Source organism: Somniosus microcephalus, chromosome 9 (genome assembly GCF_052327205.1).
Source record: "Somniosus microcephalus isolate GS21.2 chromosome 9, FLI_Smic_1.0, whole genome shotgun sequence".
Taxonomy (NCBI): Eukaryota; Metazoa; Chordata; class Chondrichthyes; order Squaliformes; family Somniosidae; genus Somniosus; species Somniosus microcephalus.
In genome coordinates this window covers 240,515,540-240,536,047 of record NC_140995.1, presented here as the reverse complement: position 1 = coordinate 240,536,047, position 20,508 = coordinate 240,515,540, and the positions used below count along the sequence as shown (strand labels likewise).

The 20,508-nt window shown below is 49.0% G+C and overlaps 1 protein-coding gene across 2 annotated transcripts in view; it reads left to right on the top strand.

Annotated features, from left to right (window-relative positions):
- Positions 1-17,647: 17,647 nt before the first annotated feature.
- Positions 17,648-20,508, top strand: part of LOC147113160 (serine/threonine-protein phosphatase 2A 56 kDa regulatory subunit delta isoform-like) — a 73,122-nt gene continuing 70,261 nt past the window's right edge. For both annotated transcript variants that reach the window (XM_085998054.1, XM_085998056.1), the window contains exons 1-2: positions 17,648-17,884; positions 18,102-18,167. In XM_085998054.1, the coding sequence (XP_085854180.1) occupies positions 17,714-17,884; positions 18,102-18,167 (237 nt within the window). In that variant the 5' untranslated portion in view covers positions 17,648-17,713. The remainder of the gene's footprint in view (positions 17,885-18,101; positions 18,168-20,508) is intronic.

Sequence of the window (20,508 nt, the reverse complement as noted above, 5' to 3'; positions counted from 1 at the left end):
TCTAAATCCCCACTAAAGCTCCAACCAATTCCTTTAAATCTATGTCCCCTGGTTATTGACCTCTCTGCTGAGGGAAATAGGTCCTTCCTACCCACTCTATGTAGGCCCCTCATAATTTTATACACCTCAATTATGTCCCCCACCTCAGCCTCCTCTCTTCCAAAGAAGACAACCCCAGCCTATCCAATCTTTCCTCATAGCTAAAATTCCCCAGCCCAGGCAACATCCTCGTAAATCTCCTCTGCACCCCCTCTAGTGCAATCACATCCTTCGTGTAATGTGGTGACCAGAACTGCACGCAGTATCCTAGCTGCAGCCTAACTAGTGTTTTATACAGTTGAAGCATAACCTCCCTGCTCTTGTATTCTATGCCTCAGCTAATAAAGGCAAGTATCCCGTGTGCCTTCTTAACCACCTTATCTACCTGTCCTGCTACCTTCAGGGATCTGTGGACATGCACTCCAAGGTCCCTCTGATCTTCTGCACTTCTCAGTGTCCTACCATTTATTGTGTATTCCTTGCCTTGTTAGCCCTCCCCAGACCTCACACTTGTCCAGATTGAATTCCATTTGCCACTGTTCTGCCCACCTGACCAGTCCATTGATATCTTCCTGCAGTCTACAGCTTTCTTCTTCATTATCCACCACACGGCCAATTTTTGTGTCATCTGCAAACTTCTTAATCATACTTCACACATTCAAGTCCAAATCATTGATATATACCACAGAAAGCAGAGGACCCAGTACTGAGCCCTGCGGAACCCCACTGGAAACAGCCTTCCAGTCACACAAACACCCTTCGACCATTACCCTTTGTTTCCTGCCTCTGAGCTAATTTTGGGTCCAACTTGCCACTTTGCCTTGGATCCCATGGGCTTTTACTTTCGTGATCAGTCTGCCAGGCGAGACCTTCTCAAAAGCCTTGCTAAAATCCATATAGACTACATCAAATGTGCTACCCTCATCGACCCTCCTTGTTACCTCCTCAAAAAATTCAATCAAGTTAGTTAGACACGACCTTCCCTTAATAAATCCATGTGATATACCTATCAATTCATTCAATGAAAAGCGACGAGTTAAGATAGTAACTATAGGTTTTTATTGGCTAAATAACAGAGCCCACCCTCGTGGGTGATCGGGTCCAACAAGGAGGAATACCAGCCAGTCGACCACCTTTATACCTGGGCAAGCAGGCGGAGCCATGGGCGGAGTCAGCTGTGGTCAGCCCAGGTATAACAGCGTGACAAGAGGTGACCTTGTGTAGTGATACAACAGTGTAAACAGTGATAACCATAGTGTAACGATATAAACAGTGATAACCATAGTGTAACGATAGTGAACGATAAAAGTGGTTTACCACACCATGCTGAATGTTCCTGATTAATCTGTGTCTTTCTAAATGAAGATTTATCCTGTCCCTCAGAAATTTTTCCAATAATTTGCCCACCACTGAGGTTAGACTGACTGGCCTGTAATTACTCGGTCTATCCCTTCCTCCCTTTTTAAACAACGGTACCACATTAGCAGTCCTCTGGCACCACACCTGTAGCCAGAGAGGATTGGAAAATGATGGTCAGAGCCTCTGCGATTTCATCTCTTTCTTCTCTTAACAGTCTGGGATACATTTCATCCGGGCCTGGGGATTTATCCACTTTCAAAGATGCTAATCCCCTTAATACTTTCTCTTTCACTATGCTTATTTCATCTAATATTTCACACTCCTCCTCCCTGATTGCAATTTCTGCATCATTCCTCTCTTTTGTGAAAACAGACGCAAAGTATTCATTAAGAACCATACCCATGTTGAGCCTGCTCCGCCATTCAATAAGATCATGGCTGTTCTTCCACCTCATCTCCACTTGCCCGCACTGTCCCCCATATCCCTTGATTCTCTTAATATCCAAAAATCTATCGATCTCTGTCCTGAATATACTCAACGGCTGAGCCTCCTTAGCTCTCTGGGGTAGAGAATTCCTCATCTCAGTCCTAAATGGCCGACCCCTTATTCTGAGTCTGTGACCCCTGGTTCTAGACTCCTCAGCCAGGGGAAACATCCTCCCTGCATCTACCCTGTCAAGCCCTGTAAGAATTTTGTATGTTTCAATATGATTACCTCTCATTCTCACTCAGACCTCACCGTCCATGGCCTCTTGCACTGTTCCACGGAAGCTCAGCGTAAGCTCGAGGAACAGCACCTCATCTTCTGATTAGGCACTTGTTAAGTCCGTGAATGATTGAGACACGGACTAGCAGGAGAGAAACAAACAGAACTTTGCTGGTGAAAGGCATAAACGAATCTAACAAAAGAGGCTCTCTAGCGCCTTTTATACAGGGGTGGTCACTGCCGGTATTGCAGTCTGAGACCAGTTATTCTCTTAAAGGTAAATACACAACAATTCCTCCCCTTTTAGATAAACAGTACATAACATTCATTTAACACTAATGATAACGAATTACAATCACAATTACTGTTGCTAGATACATTGGTTAAGTTTAAGCAATTATAAGTTCAGTCTTTGAGGAGGCTTCCTGATTCTGTCTGGATAACGCCTCTTTGGAGTATCAGGTTCTTCTGGCAATGTTGAGTCGAAATCAATGTCGTTGTTTGGTTCATCTGCTTCCAATATTACCGGTTCTGCGGTAGCTGCAATTGGAACGTCGATTTCATTACCAGGTGTATCAGATCGTGGTGTGGAGTTGACGTTTTCCAGTGACTCTAGAATCTGGTCAGCATGGCGTCTTACAATGCTCTCCCCAACGTCCACGGTATACATGAGAGGTCCTTGTCGTGTACAAATCGTTCCTGGCTGCCATTTCTCAGTGCGGTAGTCCCGGGCCAAAACTGGTTGACCTATCTTAAAACTCCTGGTCGGCCTTTCATTCATATTCTGAAACTGCCTGTTCTCCACATCTCTTCAGACGTTTGGCTTAACCAAATCCAAGCGGCATCGTAGTCTTCGATTGAAGAACATCATGGCTGGAGATTGGTTGGTAACCGCATGTGTCGCATTCCGGTAGGCAAACAAGAAGTTGTCCACCTTGTGTTGTAGGGGTATATCTTCATTACACATTGCCTTGATAGCCTTCTTGAATGTTTGGACAAACCTCTCGGCCAATCCATTAGTGGCTGGATGATATGGGGCAGATGTGTAATGCTTAACACCATTGTTCTTTAAGAACCTCCGGAACTCTTCAGACACAAACTGTGGTCCATTGTCAGAGCAAATCTGTTCAGGCAGCCCATTCCTGGCGAATATGGTTCGTAAAACTGTGATAGTTTTTTCCGTGGTGGTTGAGGACATTTTTATTACCTCTGGCCACTTTGAATGTGCATCCACCGCAATTAAAAACATCGAGTCCATGAAGGGACCAGTAAAATCAATGTGCACCCTTTGCCATGGGGATGAGGGCCACTCCCATGGATGCAGAGGAGCTTGTGGTGGGGCGTTTTGGACCTTCTGGCATCCTGCACAGCTCTTGGTCATCTCTTCGATTTCTCTATCAATTCCCGCATTGTCTGCATATTTTGTCTTTGGACCAGCAGTCCTTCTGGTCATGGTTAGTTCTGCCGCAGCGATAACATTTTGCAAATCCCCGTGTCATTTCGTGGGTGCTGTATTCCTGTGGTTTTTGTTGAATTTCTGCAGCTCCCCTGGCTGCTGCTTCATACGATACTGCCACGCTGAAAGCCTTATCTAGCGTCAGCTCTTTTTCTGCGAGTAACTTCTTCTGTGTTCCTTCACTCAGGAGTCCACAGACAAATTTGTCCCGTAGGGTATCTGCCAGTCCTGCTCCGAACTGGCAGTGCTTTGATAGCTTGCGTAGTTCCGTAAGATACTCAGCATTGCTCTCATCTTTGTGCTGAGTTCTCCTGTGGAATTTAAATCTTTCTGCTATCAACAGCGGTGCAGGGTTTAAGTGCTCCTGTAGAACAGCAAAAATTTCGTTAAAACTCTTCGCCTTTGGTTTGGCTGGAGTAATCAGATCCCGCAATAGGCCCTACGTTCTAGCGCCCATTAAGTTTAACAATACCGATGCCTTTTTCCCCTCCGCTATATCGTTTGCCTCGAAATATACCTCGACTCTTTCCACATACGTGGTCCAGTCCTCTAATGTATTATCAAAAGCAGTGATACAGCCAGTCTTCGGCATCTGGCAAATCTAAAATGGCGCCTCCCGCGCTTTGCCTTCTTCCCCGCTGTTGTTAGCGCTGCTTTCCACGGTTTCCTGCGCGTTAAATATTAATTCGTTTTTTTAATTATCTTCCCGTCGTGGAGCGGACCCTCTGGAACACTTCCCTCCCTCTTCTGAGGTCCGAACGCTGCCCAGCTTCGAAACACCGGCCGCGCCCTGTATGCTCCACCCTCTCTCTCTCTCCTTGCTTCCCGACTCGCTGCCCGGCCCCGTTGCAGCCCAGGAAGGATCAGAGCACTACCTGCCACCAGCCCAATTAGCTGGGAAACCACGGACTGAGGAACCCAGCTTGGCTCTGGAAAGTCGCTACTGCAAAGCCTTGAACCCGATGATTGACGGTCGACGCCCGTTCCTCGAGTTTCAATGGACTCTTTTTTTTTTTTTCCGACCTTCAACGTCGTCGGAGCTGCTGCTGAGTTGCAGGTAAGTTCTTTCTACCTCGTCGCCGGTGTTAAGTCCGTGAATGATTGAGACATGGACTAGCAGGAGAGAAACAAACAGAACTTTACTGGTGAAAGGCATAAACGAATCTAACAAAACAGAAGCTCTCTAGCGCCTTTTATACAGGGGTGGTCACTGCCGGTATTGCAGTCTGAGACCAGTTATTCTCTTAAAGGTACATACACAACAGCACTTTACAGCCTTCCGGACTCAATATCGAGTTCAACAATTTCAGATCATAACCTCGGCCCCTATTATATTTTCATATTTTTTATCCACACTTTTGGTTTGTGCATTTTCCTTTTTTTTCCCTCTCTCCCACATGGCAGCTGTCTTTCACTCTGCCAGCGCATTTCACACTTCATCTAGAGCCATTGTTTGTCTCTTTACCTGTCCTATTACCATCTCGTCTCACCTTGAATATCTCTTAATGTCTCTTCTTTCATCCCCCGCCCCCATTTCCCAGCCCCTAAACTGCCTTTTAATCTTTTCATTTCCTGCCTTTTTTTCTCAGTTTTGACGAAGGGTTTCGACCCGAAACGTCGACTCTGTTTCTCTCTCCATGGATGTTGCCTGGCCTGCTGAGTTTTTCCAGCATTTTCTGTTGTTATTCAGGAAGAGCCTGAGTCTGACTTAAGTTTTTTTTCCCCCCAACACAAGAAACAAACCACATTTGTTATCTAAGAAATGTATAGAAACACAGTCCAAAAAATATTCTGAACATTGATCCCTGGGATGAGAGGGCTGTCCTATGAGGAGAGATTGAGTAGATTGGGCCTATACTCTCTGGAGTTTAGAAGAATGACAGGTGAACTCATTGAAATATATAAGGTACTGAGGGGGATTGACAGGGTAAATGCTGAGAGGTTGTTTCCCCTGGCTGGAGAGCCTAGAACGAGGGGGCACAGTCTCAGGATAAGGGGTCGGCCATTTAAGACTGAGATGAGGAGGAATTTCTTCACTCAGAGGGTTGTGAATCTTTGGAATTCTCTACCCCAAAGGGCTGTGGAAGCTGAGTCTTTGAGTATATTCAAGGCTGAGATAGATAGATTTTTGGATCCTAGGGAAATCAAGGGATATGGAGTGTGAAAGTGGAGTTGAGGTTGAAGATCAGCTGTGATCTTATTGAATAGCGGAGCAGGCTCGAGGGGCCGTATGGCCTACTCCCTGCTCCTAATTCATGTGTTCTTATTACAAGGTCATAGTGGAGCTCAAAGGCTCTTTGAGGTACACAACTCCAGGAGTGTTGGTACTAATGCATTGCTTTCTATCCAAAGCATTTGAAAAGGTGCTACATATATATTTGGGGTGCACAGTTTCCATTGGTGTTCACACTACTGTATTTAATTTAATACATCTCAGTATACAAACATAGTGACAGCAGGGCCTCAGATTGTGTCGATTCCCCATTTTTTACCACTGCAGTAACTGCACCAAGCCTCAGTGCATCCCTCAGCACAGAGACCTGGACCATGAAATGTGCAACTCTGTAGCACTCAGTCAGGGACAGGTGTAAAGTCTGTAGGTATTATGGCGAATTAATACACAGACTACAAGAGTAACTTTAACAGGACTTTACTATTCGAAGGTCAGGGCGAATCTGCCCAATAAATCCTGACACAGCACTTATATACCGGTGTGGTCACCGTCGGTATTACAGTATACAGCAGCCAAGATAAAGTAGTGCCACACCTAAAATAGTTCTCTTAAAGGTGAACGGTTACATACAATAGTTCTCTTAAAGGTAGAACAGTTACATACACTACAATCCTCCCTTTTTAGCTTACAACATACTTATTCCCCATTAAACATAACATCATAACATATATCCAACTTCATGTTAAAACAGTTCACAGATGTAGCCTCTGCGGAAACAGTTCATAGATTCAGTCTCTGCGGGAAACAGTTCATAGATTCAGTCTCTGCGGAAAACAGTTCACAGATTCAATCTCGGTGGATGCGCCTTCCGTGCTTCTTGACTCGGTCCTGACAACACCTCAGTGGTGTAGCAGTTCCCTGTGGTGTAGTCGGTTCACGTTGCTGGAGTGACTCATCCAATAGTCCTTCACTGGACTTAACAGCTTGAACTTCCGTCCTTCTGAACCAGCATTGTTGGCTTGTAAAAACTTGAGTACCTTGGGAAGTTTTTCTACTTCCAAACTGATTTGGCTCCGTTCGAAGGGACCCCGTGCGTGATCTAGTAGTGATGATGATGGTCCAGATGATCATCATCTTCTGCTTCGTCTTTTCCTTTTCTGCTTCTTGGAGACTCTCTGGGCTCCACTGTCAGCTGCCAGCTGCATGCACAGTTCCTCCTTTTTCCATAGTAGCGCCACCATCTCCCGATGTTCCTTAGACTTTTTGTGATTCTTCATGGTTTCTGCACTTTGGGAGTTTTCATCACAAGCTGGGCAGAACAGGTCATCGTAATATTCGATGTCATCTTGAGCTAGGCCAGTGAGAGGGTCTTCTATTTCCTCCATACCCAGCTGGACATTAGCCAGCTTTTGTTCCAAATCCAGACATCTTTCCTGAAGAGACTTCTTCAGGCGTTCAGCTTCATCCAGCTTTTTCTGGGCTTCCTGCAAGTCTTTTACTAATGACGTCATTTGTGATTTCAATACTTCAACTTCATTCGGAGATTGGTTGATCGGACTATTCAATCCCTCTACTGCAGCAGCTGTTTCAACCTTCTGTTGTTCAACATTGACGTGAGTCAGCGTACTTTTGGCATCCAAGGGTTGCTTTGCTGCCATCTTCTCAGTCTGTGTTGCAACCTCAGCTATTTCAATAACTTTTGGGAGCTCCAAACCCCTCTCCTTTGAAGATTTAAACTCCTGTTCAATTTGTTCCCATTTCAGAGTCTTGTCCTTCAGCATATGAAGGAGTTGGCTGACCATTAACTCTTCTGACCTCATACGTTTCCCAGTAGCTGCAGGGCTGTTTATAACCTTGCCCTGGGGCTCCTTTGCTGTTTCTACTTCGCCATCATCCGCAGCCTCCACCATTCGAATTTCCCCACTTGAATCGTCCGGTGATGCTGCAGCCAACTTCAGTAGGAGCTCGGAGTTCATGGCGACCAAATCAGTCTTTTCTGCCTGCAATCCGCTTTCAGTTGCTGAACCTCTTGCTCCACCAGATTAAAGCACGCACCTTCTGAAACCGAATCAGCTTTGATTCGTTTGGCCTCCTTGCCCCGACGGTTTGTGTGCTCCTGCTCCTTTTTCTCCATCAGCTGTTTCTGTTGTCTTTCCAGGTTCTCCCACTCTGTGTCACAGAACTTTTTCATTGCTTTCATCTCTTGTTCGAGACGGCAGCTCAATTGTTCTAATTGCTGTTGTAATTTGAAATGGAGTTGAGTTCGAGCCCGGTGTTCCTCAGAATTGTGCATATCTGTAAACTGGACAGACTCAGAATTCTCTGTCAAACTATGTTGTTGTTGTTCAGTGGAATTCTGTTCTGAAACTTTGTTCTCCTCTGAAGCATAAGCATTTATGCACTCCTTCGTTTTTCCAACCTTAGTCAGCAAGTCCATTTTAAACTTGTCTTTCGCACCTGGGCTGGTCTTATCGTCATCCGTTTCAGAGTCTGAGCTGATTGTCTTCACCGAGTTCTCACTCATTATTGCTTTTACATAGTGCCATTCCATGTTTATTTCCCAAATCCACTCCCGTCCCAGAAGTGGTGGACCTCCCTCAGGTAGTACATATAAATACATTCCTTGGTGTTCTTTGCCCCTGTCTCTCACCTTGACTTTTATCTTTCCCATGGGGTATACTTTCTGCCCCGTGTATGTCTGCAATACGATCTTGGTATCTCTCAAGGGTATGTGTGAGAATAGCCGGTTGTAATCCCTTCGATTTATGACTGATAGGGCTGATCCTGTGTCCAATTCCATTTTCACTTGGACTCCGGCTATTTTTAGCATGACCCAGATAGTTTGCAGGTCAGCTTCCTTACTCACATTGTGAATTCTCAGACTACCCAGTTCCTGAACGGTTGGGTCTGAATCCGAATTCTGTTCATCTGAACTCTTCTCAGCCACCTTGTGTACCTTATTGTACTTTTCCTGCGGTGACTTTTTTTTGTTGTTGTTGGTCTTCTTTCCTGACCGGCATACCTTAGCTATGTGACCAAGTTTGACACATTTTCTACATTCCTGGTTTTTAAACCAGCATTGGTTCTGGTCGTGTGTTGTCTTCCCACAACGATAACATTTCGATGTACCCGAAGTAATTTGATCCACACTGAGTACCGCTGCCTTCAGCTGCATTTCCGCTGTGCCTCTCACTGCGGCTTTGTGCGATGCTGCAATAAGGACAGCCTTATCAAGTGTGAGATCGTTCTCTTCTAGCAGACGCTTTTGTGTTCCTTCCTTCGACAACCCGCACACGAACTTGTCTCTCAATGCCTCTGTCAGATTTTCCCCAAACTGGCAGTATTTCGCTAGTCTACGCAGTTCGACCAAGTATCCCGCGTTGCTTTCCTCTTTCCGTTGCGTTCTCGCATAGAATTTGAATCGTTCCGCCAACATCAGTGGTGTGGGGTTCAAATGATCCTTCAGGACAGCAACAATATTAGCGAAAGTCTGATCCGCTGGTTTAGCTGGTGATAGAAGATGCTTCAATAGCCCGTATGTCTTTGCCCCCATTGCGTTTAATAAGGTGAGAGCTTTATCATCATCTGCTATCTTATTGGCCTCACAATATATCTCGATACGTTCTACGTACGTGGCCCAATCTTCCACCTCGGAATCGAAGTTGTTGATGTTACTATGCTTGGGCATCTTCACTATCTCTCACTATCTTTCTGCGAAACAAACACGAAATTTTTCTTTAACTTCTTTTTTTCAAAATGGCGGTTTCCCGCGCTTGTCTTCTTCCCCCGCCCACTTTCAAAATGGCGGTTTCCCGCTTCTGTCGTCTTCCCCGCCTACTGGCGGCTTCCCGCGTTTCTTCCCCTGGCGGGAGGGTAAGCTTTTCCCTCGGGCGACGACCGCTGGCTTTCGGGGTTCGCAGCCTGCGCGTCAGCTTCAGTGCGTTCCTTGTTCCCTTTTCTCGGCAGGGCAACCGGCGCTGGGTACAACCCGTTGACGGCGAACAGTTTCAGCCGCTGGGCTGGATCTCGCTCAGTCTCCCTCGCTCGGGCTCTGTTGTTCCCTTTTCTCGGCAGGGCAACCGGCGCTGGGTACAACCCGTTGACGGCGAACAGTTTCAGCCGCTGGCTGGATCTCGCTCAGTCTCCCTCGCTCGGGCTCTGTCTCTCCCGCTCGCTCGGGCTCTGTCTCTCCCTCAGCGGCTTCCAATCGCGCCTCCCAGCCCTCTCGCAGTCTGGTGCTTTCCTCCCCGGCTGCGGCTGAGTTCTCCGTGATTTATTTATTTTTATATCTTCCCGCGCCTTACGATCCCGGTCGCAGCGCTTCGTGGCCTCGGTCGCTGCCCGGCCTTTTTCACTCCAATCGCGCCTCCCAGCCCTCTCGCAGTCCGGTGCTTTCCTCCCCGGCTGCGGCTGAGTTCCCCGCGGTTTATTTATTTTTATATCTTCCCGCGCCTTACGATCCTGGTCGCAGCGCCTCGTGGCCTCAGTAGCTGCCCGGCCTTTTTCGCCGGTCGCGGTCTAGCTGTCTCACGACGCCGTTGCGTCTCCCAGCCCGCTTGTACCGCGGCTTCCGTGCTCCACGCTGCCCCAGTCTCAGCGCCTCTGGGCCCGACTTCTGTCCGGCTCCTTTCCCCCGACCGTGGTCGAGTTCACCGCCCTTATCCTCAGTTTATTTTTTTATTTTCCCTTTACTCACAGTCACCGTGGCCAACTTGCTTCTCGTGCTGATCGGCTCACTCACCACCGTGGCAGAAGGGACAATCAGTGCCTGTTGCTGATGGAAGGCTTCGTGTCTGAATTCTTTCTTCTTCCTTGCTCTGCAGGCTCGAGTTTTCTCTCAGCAGAACGACGAGGGCGGGTGCCTCTTCTCGACGCTCGTTAACTGCTTCGGAAGTATTGTTGCCGCAGGGTAAGATCGAACTCGTCGCCACTGTAAAGTCTGTAGGTATTATGGCAAATTAATACACAGACTACAAGAGTAACTTTAACAGGACTTTACTATTCGAAGGTCAGGGCGAATCTGCCCAATAAATCCTGACACAGCACTTATATACCGGTGTGGTCACCGTCGGTATTACAGTATACAGCAGCCAAGATAAAGTAGTGCCACACCTAAAATAGTTCTCTTAAAGGTGAACGGTTACATACAATAGTTCTCTTAAAGGTAGAACAGTTACATACACTACAACAGGTCCTTGCTTGGGAAGACTGGCAGGTTTCGGGCAGACCATAGGGAGTCTTTCAACAAGTTGAAGGTCTTCCAGCAGTGTTTGAACTGTGCCTCAGTGTGTGTTCCTCTGTTATGGAGCTACCCAGGATGAACCTCGACAAAAGCCATAGTGTGGCGGAGCCACTGAGTGACTCTGGGCAACTGTACATAATTCCCTTTAACGATGTTCTAACACCAGCCTAAGTCTGTACCATTGTGTTAGACATTACTTCGTTTTGTATATAGTGTTTGTATGCACGGGGCGTGGTCCCTTTAAGAGCGCGGGTAAACGCGATGACGTCATGTCGCAAACCACGTGACTGCCCAGACAGTCCTCGTGGAAGCTCCATCTTGTACAGCCCTGTTTTCGTGGTTCTCCTGTATCGATCTTAACAAACTGTTTAAACTCGTTTAGTTTTACATTAAAAGCCTGTTTGTTTGATTGCCTGAGTCGACCTCAGTTCTTAGTTAGGAATTTGTCAATTCCTACATTGGTGACCCTGTCTTTTGTGAACGTTTTTTGCAAAAAGAACACATGGAGGCCAACGCCGTTTCGTTGAAGCTACTGCAGTTCTGGGAACAGCAAGCAACCTCGTGGTTCATTCAGGTCGAGGCACAATTCGCACTGAGGGACATTGTTGCGGATCAGACCCGATATCTCTATGTGGTCTCCGCCCTCGACGGCTCTACCACCTCACGGGTCGTCAGCCTCCTCGAGAACCCTCCAACAGAGCGCAAGTACGAAACCCTCAAGGCGCGGTTGCTGCAAGTTTTCAGGCTCACTAAATCGGAGCGCGCCCGTTGACTGCTCGCTATGCCCGGGCTCGGGGACTCCAAGCCTTCGGAGTTAATGAGCCAAATGCTCGCCCTCCTTGGCTCCGAACCGGAATGCTTCCTATTCCGGGAATTATTCCTCAGCCAGCTGCCGGAACAGGTGCAAGCTGCCCTGGCCAGGTCCGAAGTTGAGGACTGCGCAGCACTCGCGGCAGAGGCGGACAAAATATTCGCCGTTACTCAGCAGTACTGCGCCGCCACGAGGCGCCCATCCCCCACAGACGCCGCCCCAACTCGTCAGCCTGCTGAGCTGTGTCTCTACCACACGCGGTTTGGCGCGAAAGCGAGACGTTGCCACCCTCCCTGCAGTTTCCCCCCCAAAAAAACAACTACGACCACCGAGGAACGAGTCTAACGGGCGCCCCGCGGCTGCGATGGCGATCGGCAATGCGGGCAAGCTGCTGTTTATCACCGATACTCCCTCCGGTCGTCGTTTCCTGTGCGACACCGGGGCGCAGTGCAGCATATTACCCGCGTCCGCCCTCGATGTGCAGACCGGGATTTACGGTCTCGCCCTTGAAGCGGCCAATGGCACGACAATTCGGACCTACGGCGGGTGCAGTTGTGTTTCGGAGGCCAGCATTTCCACTGGGAGTTTGTGATGGCTAAGGTTTCGCAACCCATTCTCGGCGCCTGTGCGCCAACAGCCTCCTGGTTGACGTGAGGAACCGGCGGTTGATCAACGCGGCAACTTTTCATTCTATCCCTTGTTACCGCAGTAACACTACGTCGCGCACCGTCGCCTGTGCTTTACCGGCTCCGGATGAGTTCGCTCGCCTGCTCGGCGAATTCCCCGACCTGACAAGGCCCACTTTCTCCTCCACGGCCACGAAACATGGTGTGGAACACCACATCACCACCAACGGCCCCCCGGTCTACGCGCGGGCCTGGAACCTGGCAAGCTGGCGGTCGTGAAAGCGGAGTTCGCGACCATGGAACGGTTAGGGATTATTCGCCGGTCGAATAGTCCCTGGTCTTCACCCCTCCACATCGTCCCGAAGCCTGGCGGCGGATGGCGGCCATGCGGCGACTATCGACGCCTAAACGACGCCACCACTCCTGATCGGTACCCGATCCCCCATATTCAGGATTTCTCCGCCCATTTGGCAGGGAACACTGTCTTCTCGAAAGTCAACCTCGTCCGGGGCTACCACCAGGTCCCCGTTCATCCCCAAGACGTTCAGGAGACCGCAGTCATCACCCCATTCGGCCTTTTCGAGTTCTTAAGAATGCCGTTTGGCTTAAAGAACGCCGCCCAGGCTTTCCAACGCCTGATGGACTCCGTGCTGCGGGACCTCAAGTTCCTCTTTGTCTACTTAGACGACATCCTCATTGCCAGTCCCACCAAAGCAGAACACATCTGTTACCTACGCACCCTTTTTCAGCGTCTCAGCCAACACGGCCTGATTATCAACCCGGCCAAGTGTCAGTTTGGCCTGCAGCAAATTGATTTCCTGGGGCCTCGCATCACTTCAGAGGGAGCGGTTCCTTTACAAGCGAAGGTAGAGGCGGTGACGTCCTTTCCACGCCTGCAAACCATTAAGGCCCTGCAGGAATTCCTAGGCATGGTAAACTTTTACCACAGTTTCGTGCCTAAGGCAGCACTGCTCATGCAGCCCCTGTACGAGGCCCTCAAGGGCAGGGCTGGCAAAGATACGGTAGACTGGACGGAGGACATGGCCCGGGCGTTCGCCAACACAAAAAGAGCCTTGGCCAATGCGACTATGCTGGCGCACCCGCTGCCAGGAGCCACCATCGCCCTCACCACCGACGCGTCAGACTACACAATCGGCGCCATGCAAGAGCAGTGGGTGAATGGGACCTGGCAGCCGTTGGCATTCTTCAGCCGTCAACTACGGCGGAACGAGAGGAAGTATAGCACATTCGACAGGGAGTTGCTCGCTCTTTTTCTGGCCATCCGACATTTTCGCTTCCTCCTGGAAGGACGTCCCTTCACCGCCTTCGTGGACCATAAGCCGCTCACCTTTGCCATGGCCAAGACCGCCGAACCGTAGTCATCCCGACAGCAACGTCATCTGACGTACATATCCGAGTTCACCACGGATATACAGCATGTGGCCGGTAAGTACAACCTGGTAGCCAACTGCCTCTCCCGCGCGACCGTCAATACGGTTCATTTAGGCATCGATTACGCCCTCATGGCAGCGGATCAAGCCTCGGACCCAGAAGTCCAAGCCTACAGAACCACCGTCACTGGCCTCCAGTTGGCCAACGTCAGGTTCCATGCGGCAGGTACCCCGCTCTTGTGTGACGTCTCCGTTCAGGACCCTCGCCCTGTCGTACTGGCCATCTGGCGCCACAAAGTGTTCGACGCCATACATGGGTTATCACACCCAGGAATGAAGGCCTCCCAGAAGCTGATGTCAGTGAAATTTGTATGGCACAGCATGCACAAGGATGTCCGCGACTGGACCAACACCTGCGTGGTCTGCCAAAAGGCCAAAGTACAGCGTCGCATCAAAGCTCCATTGGCCACCTTCACAGTGCCGGAGCGACGGTTTGACCATGTCAATGTGGACCTGGTGGGTCCATTCCCACCCACCCATGGTTTTTCACACATCCTGACCATGGTTGACCGCACCACCAGATGGCCAGAGGCGGTTCCCCTATCATCCACTACTTCGATGGACGTGGCCAGGGCATTCATTTCCACCTGGGTCGCCCGTTTCGGAGTGCCCGCTGATATTTCTTCAGACAGGGGACCACAGTTTTCCTCTGAACTCTGGAATGCAGTGGCCCAAGGGCTCGGTGTCAAATTACACCGCACCACAGCCTACCACCCACAGGCGAATGGTCTCTGTGAACGTTTCCACCGGTCACCAAAAGCCTCCCTGAGGGCCAGCCTCCAGGACGCTGGATGGGCAGACAAGCTACCGTGGGTCCTGTTGGGCCTTCGCACGGCCCCCAAAGAAGACCTTCACTCTTCATCCGCGGAGCTGGTGTACGGACAACCGTTGCGAGTCCCAGGAGATTTCCTACCAGAATCAACGAAGCCTTGGTCTGCGTCTGACCAGCTGACTAGTCACCGGGAGGCGGCCAGCTGTTTCGTGCCGGTGCCCACTTCGCACCACGGGCTGCAGAGTTCGCACGTTCCAACGGGGCTTCACAAGGCAGAATACGTCTTTATTCGCCACGATGCTCACCGGAATCCACTCAAGGCCCCATATACTGGTCCCTTCCGCGTGTTGGAGGCAGGGGACAAAACCTTCACCGTAGATGTCGGTGGTAAGCCGGACTACATTTCAGTCAATCGATTGAAGCCGGCGCATCTGGACCTCGACTGCCCCGTCGAGACAGCACTACCGCCGAGACGAGGTCGGCTACCCAGCGCCATTCCGACAGAACAAGTGCAGCAGCCTACACCTCAGGAGTACAGGAGTCGTTCCAACAGGCTCATCAGACCCCCTCACCGTTTGACTTTGTCTGTTAAAGCGAATTCTGGGGGGGGCGCATGTGGCGGAGCCACTGAATGACTCTGGGCAACTGTATATAATTCACTTTAACGATGTTCTAACACCAGCCTAAGTCTGTACCATTGTGTTAGACATTACTTCGTTTTGTATATAGTGTTTGTATGCACGGGGCGTGGTCCCTTTAAGAGCGCGGGAAAATGCGGGTAAACGCGATGACGTCATGTCGCAAACCACGTGACTGCCCAGGCAGTCCTTGTGGAAGCTCCATCTTGTACAGCCCTGTTTTCGTGGTTCTCCTGTATCGATCTTAAACTGTTTAAACTCGTTTAGTTTTACATTAAAAGCCTGTTTGTTTGATCGCCTGAGTCGACCTCAGTTCTTAGTTAGGAATTCGTCAATTCCTACAATAGCATCATTCTTTGCAGAGAAAAAATTTGGGAGAATATTTTTTGTTATGATCTGGAATGCACTGCCTGAAAGGGTGGTGGAAGCACATGGACCAGTTGGGCCGAATGGGCTGATTCAGTGCTGTACATTCTATGTAATAGTAACTTTCAAGAGGGAATTGGATAAATACTTGAAGAGATAAATACATGTGCAGGGCTGTGAGGAAAGAGCAGGGGAGTGGGACTAATTGGATAGCTCTTTCAAAGAGTCAGCACAGGCACGATAGGCCGAATGGCCTGCTTCTGTGCAGAGAGATTCTTTGTAAATGCACATTACAGAAGGGAACTGGGTGAGGACATGTGGGATCCTGACACTGTGGGTTTGAGTGAAGGATCCCCCAATAACAAGTTGTATTTATATAGTGCCTTTAACGTAGTAAAACATCCCAAGGTGCTTCACAGGAGGGTTATGAAACAAAATTTTACACCAAACCATATAAGGACAGATGACCAAAAGCTGGATCAAAGAGGTAGGTTTTAAGGAGCGTCTTAACGGAGGAAAGAGAGGTAGAGAGGCAGAGAGGTTTCGGGAGGGAATTCAAGCTTAGGGCCTTGACAGCTGAAGGCACAGCTGTCAATGATGGAGTGATTAAAATCAGGGATGCACAAGAGGCCAGAATTGGAGGAGCACAGATATCTCGGTAGGGCTGGTGGAGATTACAGAGATAGGGAGGGGCGAGGCCATGGAGGAATTTGAAGACAAGGACGAGAATTTTAAAAATCAAGGCGTTACTCAACCGGGAGACAATGTAGGTCACCGAGCACAGGGGTGAAGTGTAAATGGAACTTGGTGCGAGTTAGGACACGGGCAGCAGAGTTTTGGATGAGCTCAAGTTTATGGAACGTGGCCTGAGTGTGTTGGAATAGTCAAGTCGGGAGGTAACAAAGGCATGGATGACGGTTTCAGCAGCAGATGAGCTGAGGCAAGGGCGGAGTTGGGCGATGTTATGGAGATGGAAGTAGGTGGTCTTGGTGATGGTACGGCTATATGGTCAGAAGCTTATCTCTGGGTCAAATACAGCACCAAGGTTACAAACAGTCTAGTTCAGCCTCAGACAGTTGCCAGGGAGTGAAAAAGACTTGCATTTCTATAGCGCCTTTCATGACCACCGGATGTCCCAAAGCGTCTTACAGTCAATGAAGTGCTTTTGAAGTTTAGTCACTGTCACAATGTAGGAAACGCAGCAGCCAATTTGCTCCCACAAACAGCAATGTGATAATGACCAGATAATCTGTTTTAGTGATGTTGATTGAGAGATAAATATGACCAAGACACTGGAGATAACTCCCCTGCTCTTCTTCAAAATAGTGCCATGGGATCTTTTACGTCCACCTGAGAGAGCAGACGGGGCCTCGGTTTAATGTTTCATCTGAAAGACGGCACCTCCGACGGTGCAGTACTCCCTCAGCATTGCGCTGGAGTGTCAGCCTAGACTGGAGTAGGACTTGAACTCACAACCTTCTGACTCAGAGGTGAGAATGTTTCCCACTGAGCCACAGCTGACATCAAAGAGGGATAGAGTGAATGGCTCGGGAACGGAGTTTAAGGCAGGGACCGAAGACAATGGCTTCATTCTTCCCAATATTTAGTTGGAGGAAGTTATGCTCATCCAGTACTGGATGTCAGACAAGCAGCGGGTCAAGACGGGCCCTTCTCATCGTCACCACCCAAGTGACACTGCATCCAGCTGCAGCCTTTAGAGACGCTGTCCAATCCGCTGGAAAGAAAGGCAGACTCCTTGGCCAATGGAAACACCGAACCCGCGACCAACCAGGCAGCCAATGGAAGCAGCAGGTTCGCCCAAAGCACCGTCCAATCCGATCGGGGAGATGGGGGAAACAGCGCTCAGCCAATGGGAGCGGCGAGTTTTTTTTTTTTTGGGAGCGGCGAGTTGGCCAGAAGCGCCGTCCAATCCAAGTTCGGAAGACGGGCTACAGCCAATAAATACAGCGGGTGAGCCTGCCCAATCGGCTCCGGGCGACAAAAAAAAAAACAGCGCCGCCCAATCGCGCTCGAGAGAAGAAGCAAAAAAAAAAGGGCAAGGCCTTTCGCAGCCAATGGGCGAGCGGCTGCGCGGCGGGCTCGGCCAATCAGCGTGCGGGCGGCCTGCAGCCCGGACAGCGGCGAGAGCGCGAGCGGGGGGGAGGGAAGAGAAAAAACGGGCAGGGCGCGAGAGGAGCGCGCAGCCACAGCAGCGCAAGATGCCGAATAAAAGCAAGAAAGAGAAGGTATGGAAACAGCTTTACCTCAGCTGCTTGTCGAGTGAAGCTGCTCCCAAGCCCCGGGGAGGAGAGCGAGAGATTAATTATTTTACTCTGTGTGTGAGAGAGAGGAATTACCTTCCTCCTGCGGCCTGGACGCTCGCCCGCCCCTCTATTTATTTATTAATTACCTCTGGGTTAGTTGATGTGACGAGTAACAATTCTCTCTCTCTCTCCGCTGCAGGAGCCCAATAAATCCAGCAAGAGTTCCAAGAGCGGCGGGAAGGATGGCGCCGAGAACACGGAAGAGGTAAAAAAACCGAGCCGATTAGGGTTCACCCAGCGCCGGCTGGGCGGCTGGTGCCGGGCCTGGGGCTACAGCAGTCACAGATCCGATCTGGGGGACAAGGTGGGGGTGGGGGATGAGGAGTTGGGGGTTTAACACGGGGAGGAACCCCGAAGTGAATGGGCCGCCCCCTACTGGCGACAGCAGCTCTCCGCCCGCCACATGATGCTGGAAGGAATCAGTAATGGGGGCAGGCAGCATTGTGGCTGCATCAGAGGGTTTTATTCCTAGAGAGAAAGAAAAATCCCCTGGCACTGACAGGACATTTTTCCATCTCTCCTACAACTGAATTTAAATTAAAATCAGCCCGACCTCTCCCCACACACACATTCAATTCGCTGGGCTGCCAGCATTGTACAGCGGTGGGGGGGAGGATTAAGCTTCTCTGCTTTGATTAGGTGGTAGGTTGAAAATGGCCAGCACCTAATATGTTTGCAATATGATTTCTGCATTTATGGATTATTCATAACCGGAAGAGGATATTTGGGGCATTGGGAGTGAATGGGAAGTAATTCTTGCACGTTTAAGATTATGTGGTGGCGTCGGATCAGTTTTGTGTCGATCTGGATTCCATTGTAATTTCATCTCCCGGAGATCAGCTGAGCAGGAATTGGGGACAGCTGCTGAGACAGAAGATAAAGAGACTTGCCCTTTTTTGTTTTTGTGCTTAAAGTGTAAATTGAGCGTCGTTTTACGCAGGCTGAGCAGGAAATGAGTGAAACTGGCAATTTGTAACAGCTATTTAAAATGTGTTCTGCTTGTGGATCTGGCTTTGTTCAATAATTTATTTAGCCAAGAATGCAGTAAGCTGGCACAGTGACATATGTATTTTGTACCTGATTTTGAATTGCCATACTTGATGAGGTTCTGATTTAGTTGAGAATGTGAGATATTTAAGTCAGAGAATCAGATATCATTCAGCCTAGTTTACTTTTGCCTGAGAAGTTTATGACAAGGTCAAGATAGATACAAATGAGGGAAGCCATTTTAGCCTGCCCCTCTAAAATAAAAGATCTACAGCCACCCATCCCCCAACTAACTCGAGAGCATCATAGACAAGCCAAATCATGATGATCTGCTGAAAGAAATTCTCCAGCAGCAGATACTGGATAACTTTCAGCAGTTCGGACCGTGCGCTTTTCCCCACTAATGTGGGAGCATTCAGGCCTGTGGTGTCTCGGCTGGTAACGGCTAATTCAGACCAGCCAATAAACATGGGACCTCTCAGTGATTTTACAAACTAAGCTGTCGGGAGAGCCTTCCACCTGCTCTCCAACCCCCACCCCCATATTTTTGTTTTTAATTAAGAAACCAGCTTGATTGTTCAAGGCCCGTAGTGCAGGACACCATGAAAGTTGGAGAGATGACAACTAAACTGGCTACAAAACAGAAAACCGAGAGGAGTTAAAGGTAGTTACTTGGACTGGCAAAAGATGGGAAGTGGTGTTCCACAGGGATCGGTGCTGGGACCACTGCTGTTTACCATTTACATAAACAATTTGAACTCCGTAAACGGAAGTACAATTTCAAAATTTGCAGACGACACCAAGTTGGGGGGTATAGTTAATAGAGGACTGCAACAGAACACCAGACAGTGATCAACTTGTAACACGGGCATGTAATTGGTAAATGAGCTTCGATGTGGATAAGTGTCAGATGGTACATTTTGATAGCAAGAATAAAGAGGCCACATACTCCTTGGAAAATAAATGGGGTAGAGGAACAGAGGGATCTGGGGGTGCAAATACACATCACAAAGTAGCCACACCAGTTAATAACTCCCATTTTTTTTTAAGAAAAGCAAACCAAGTTAATTTCTACAGGGGTAGAATTAAAAAGCAGAGAAGACTTGTGATCAGCCATGATCTCATTGAATGGCGGAGCAGGCCCGAGGGGCCGAATGGCCGACTCCTGCTCCTATCTTCTATGTTTCTATGAACCTTGGTTGGACCACACTTTGAGTACTGCATACAGTTCTGGTCCCCATATTATAAAAAGGATATAGAGGAGAAGGTGCAAAAAAGAGGTACTCGTATCTAGTAAATATCAGGAAAGACGGAACAGGCTGGGACTCTTTTTTTTCTAGAAAAGTGAAGACTGAGAGGTGACCTGATAGAAATCTTTAAGATTATGAAAGGGTTTGACAGGATAGACATAAAGATGATGTTTCCACTTGTGGGGTAGACCAGAACTAGCGGCCATCAATATAAGATAGTCACTAATAAATCCAATAGGAAATTCAGGAGAAATTTATTTATCCAGAGTGGTGAAAATGTGGAATTTGCTACCACAAGGAGTAGTTGAG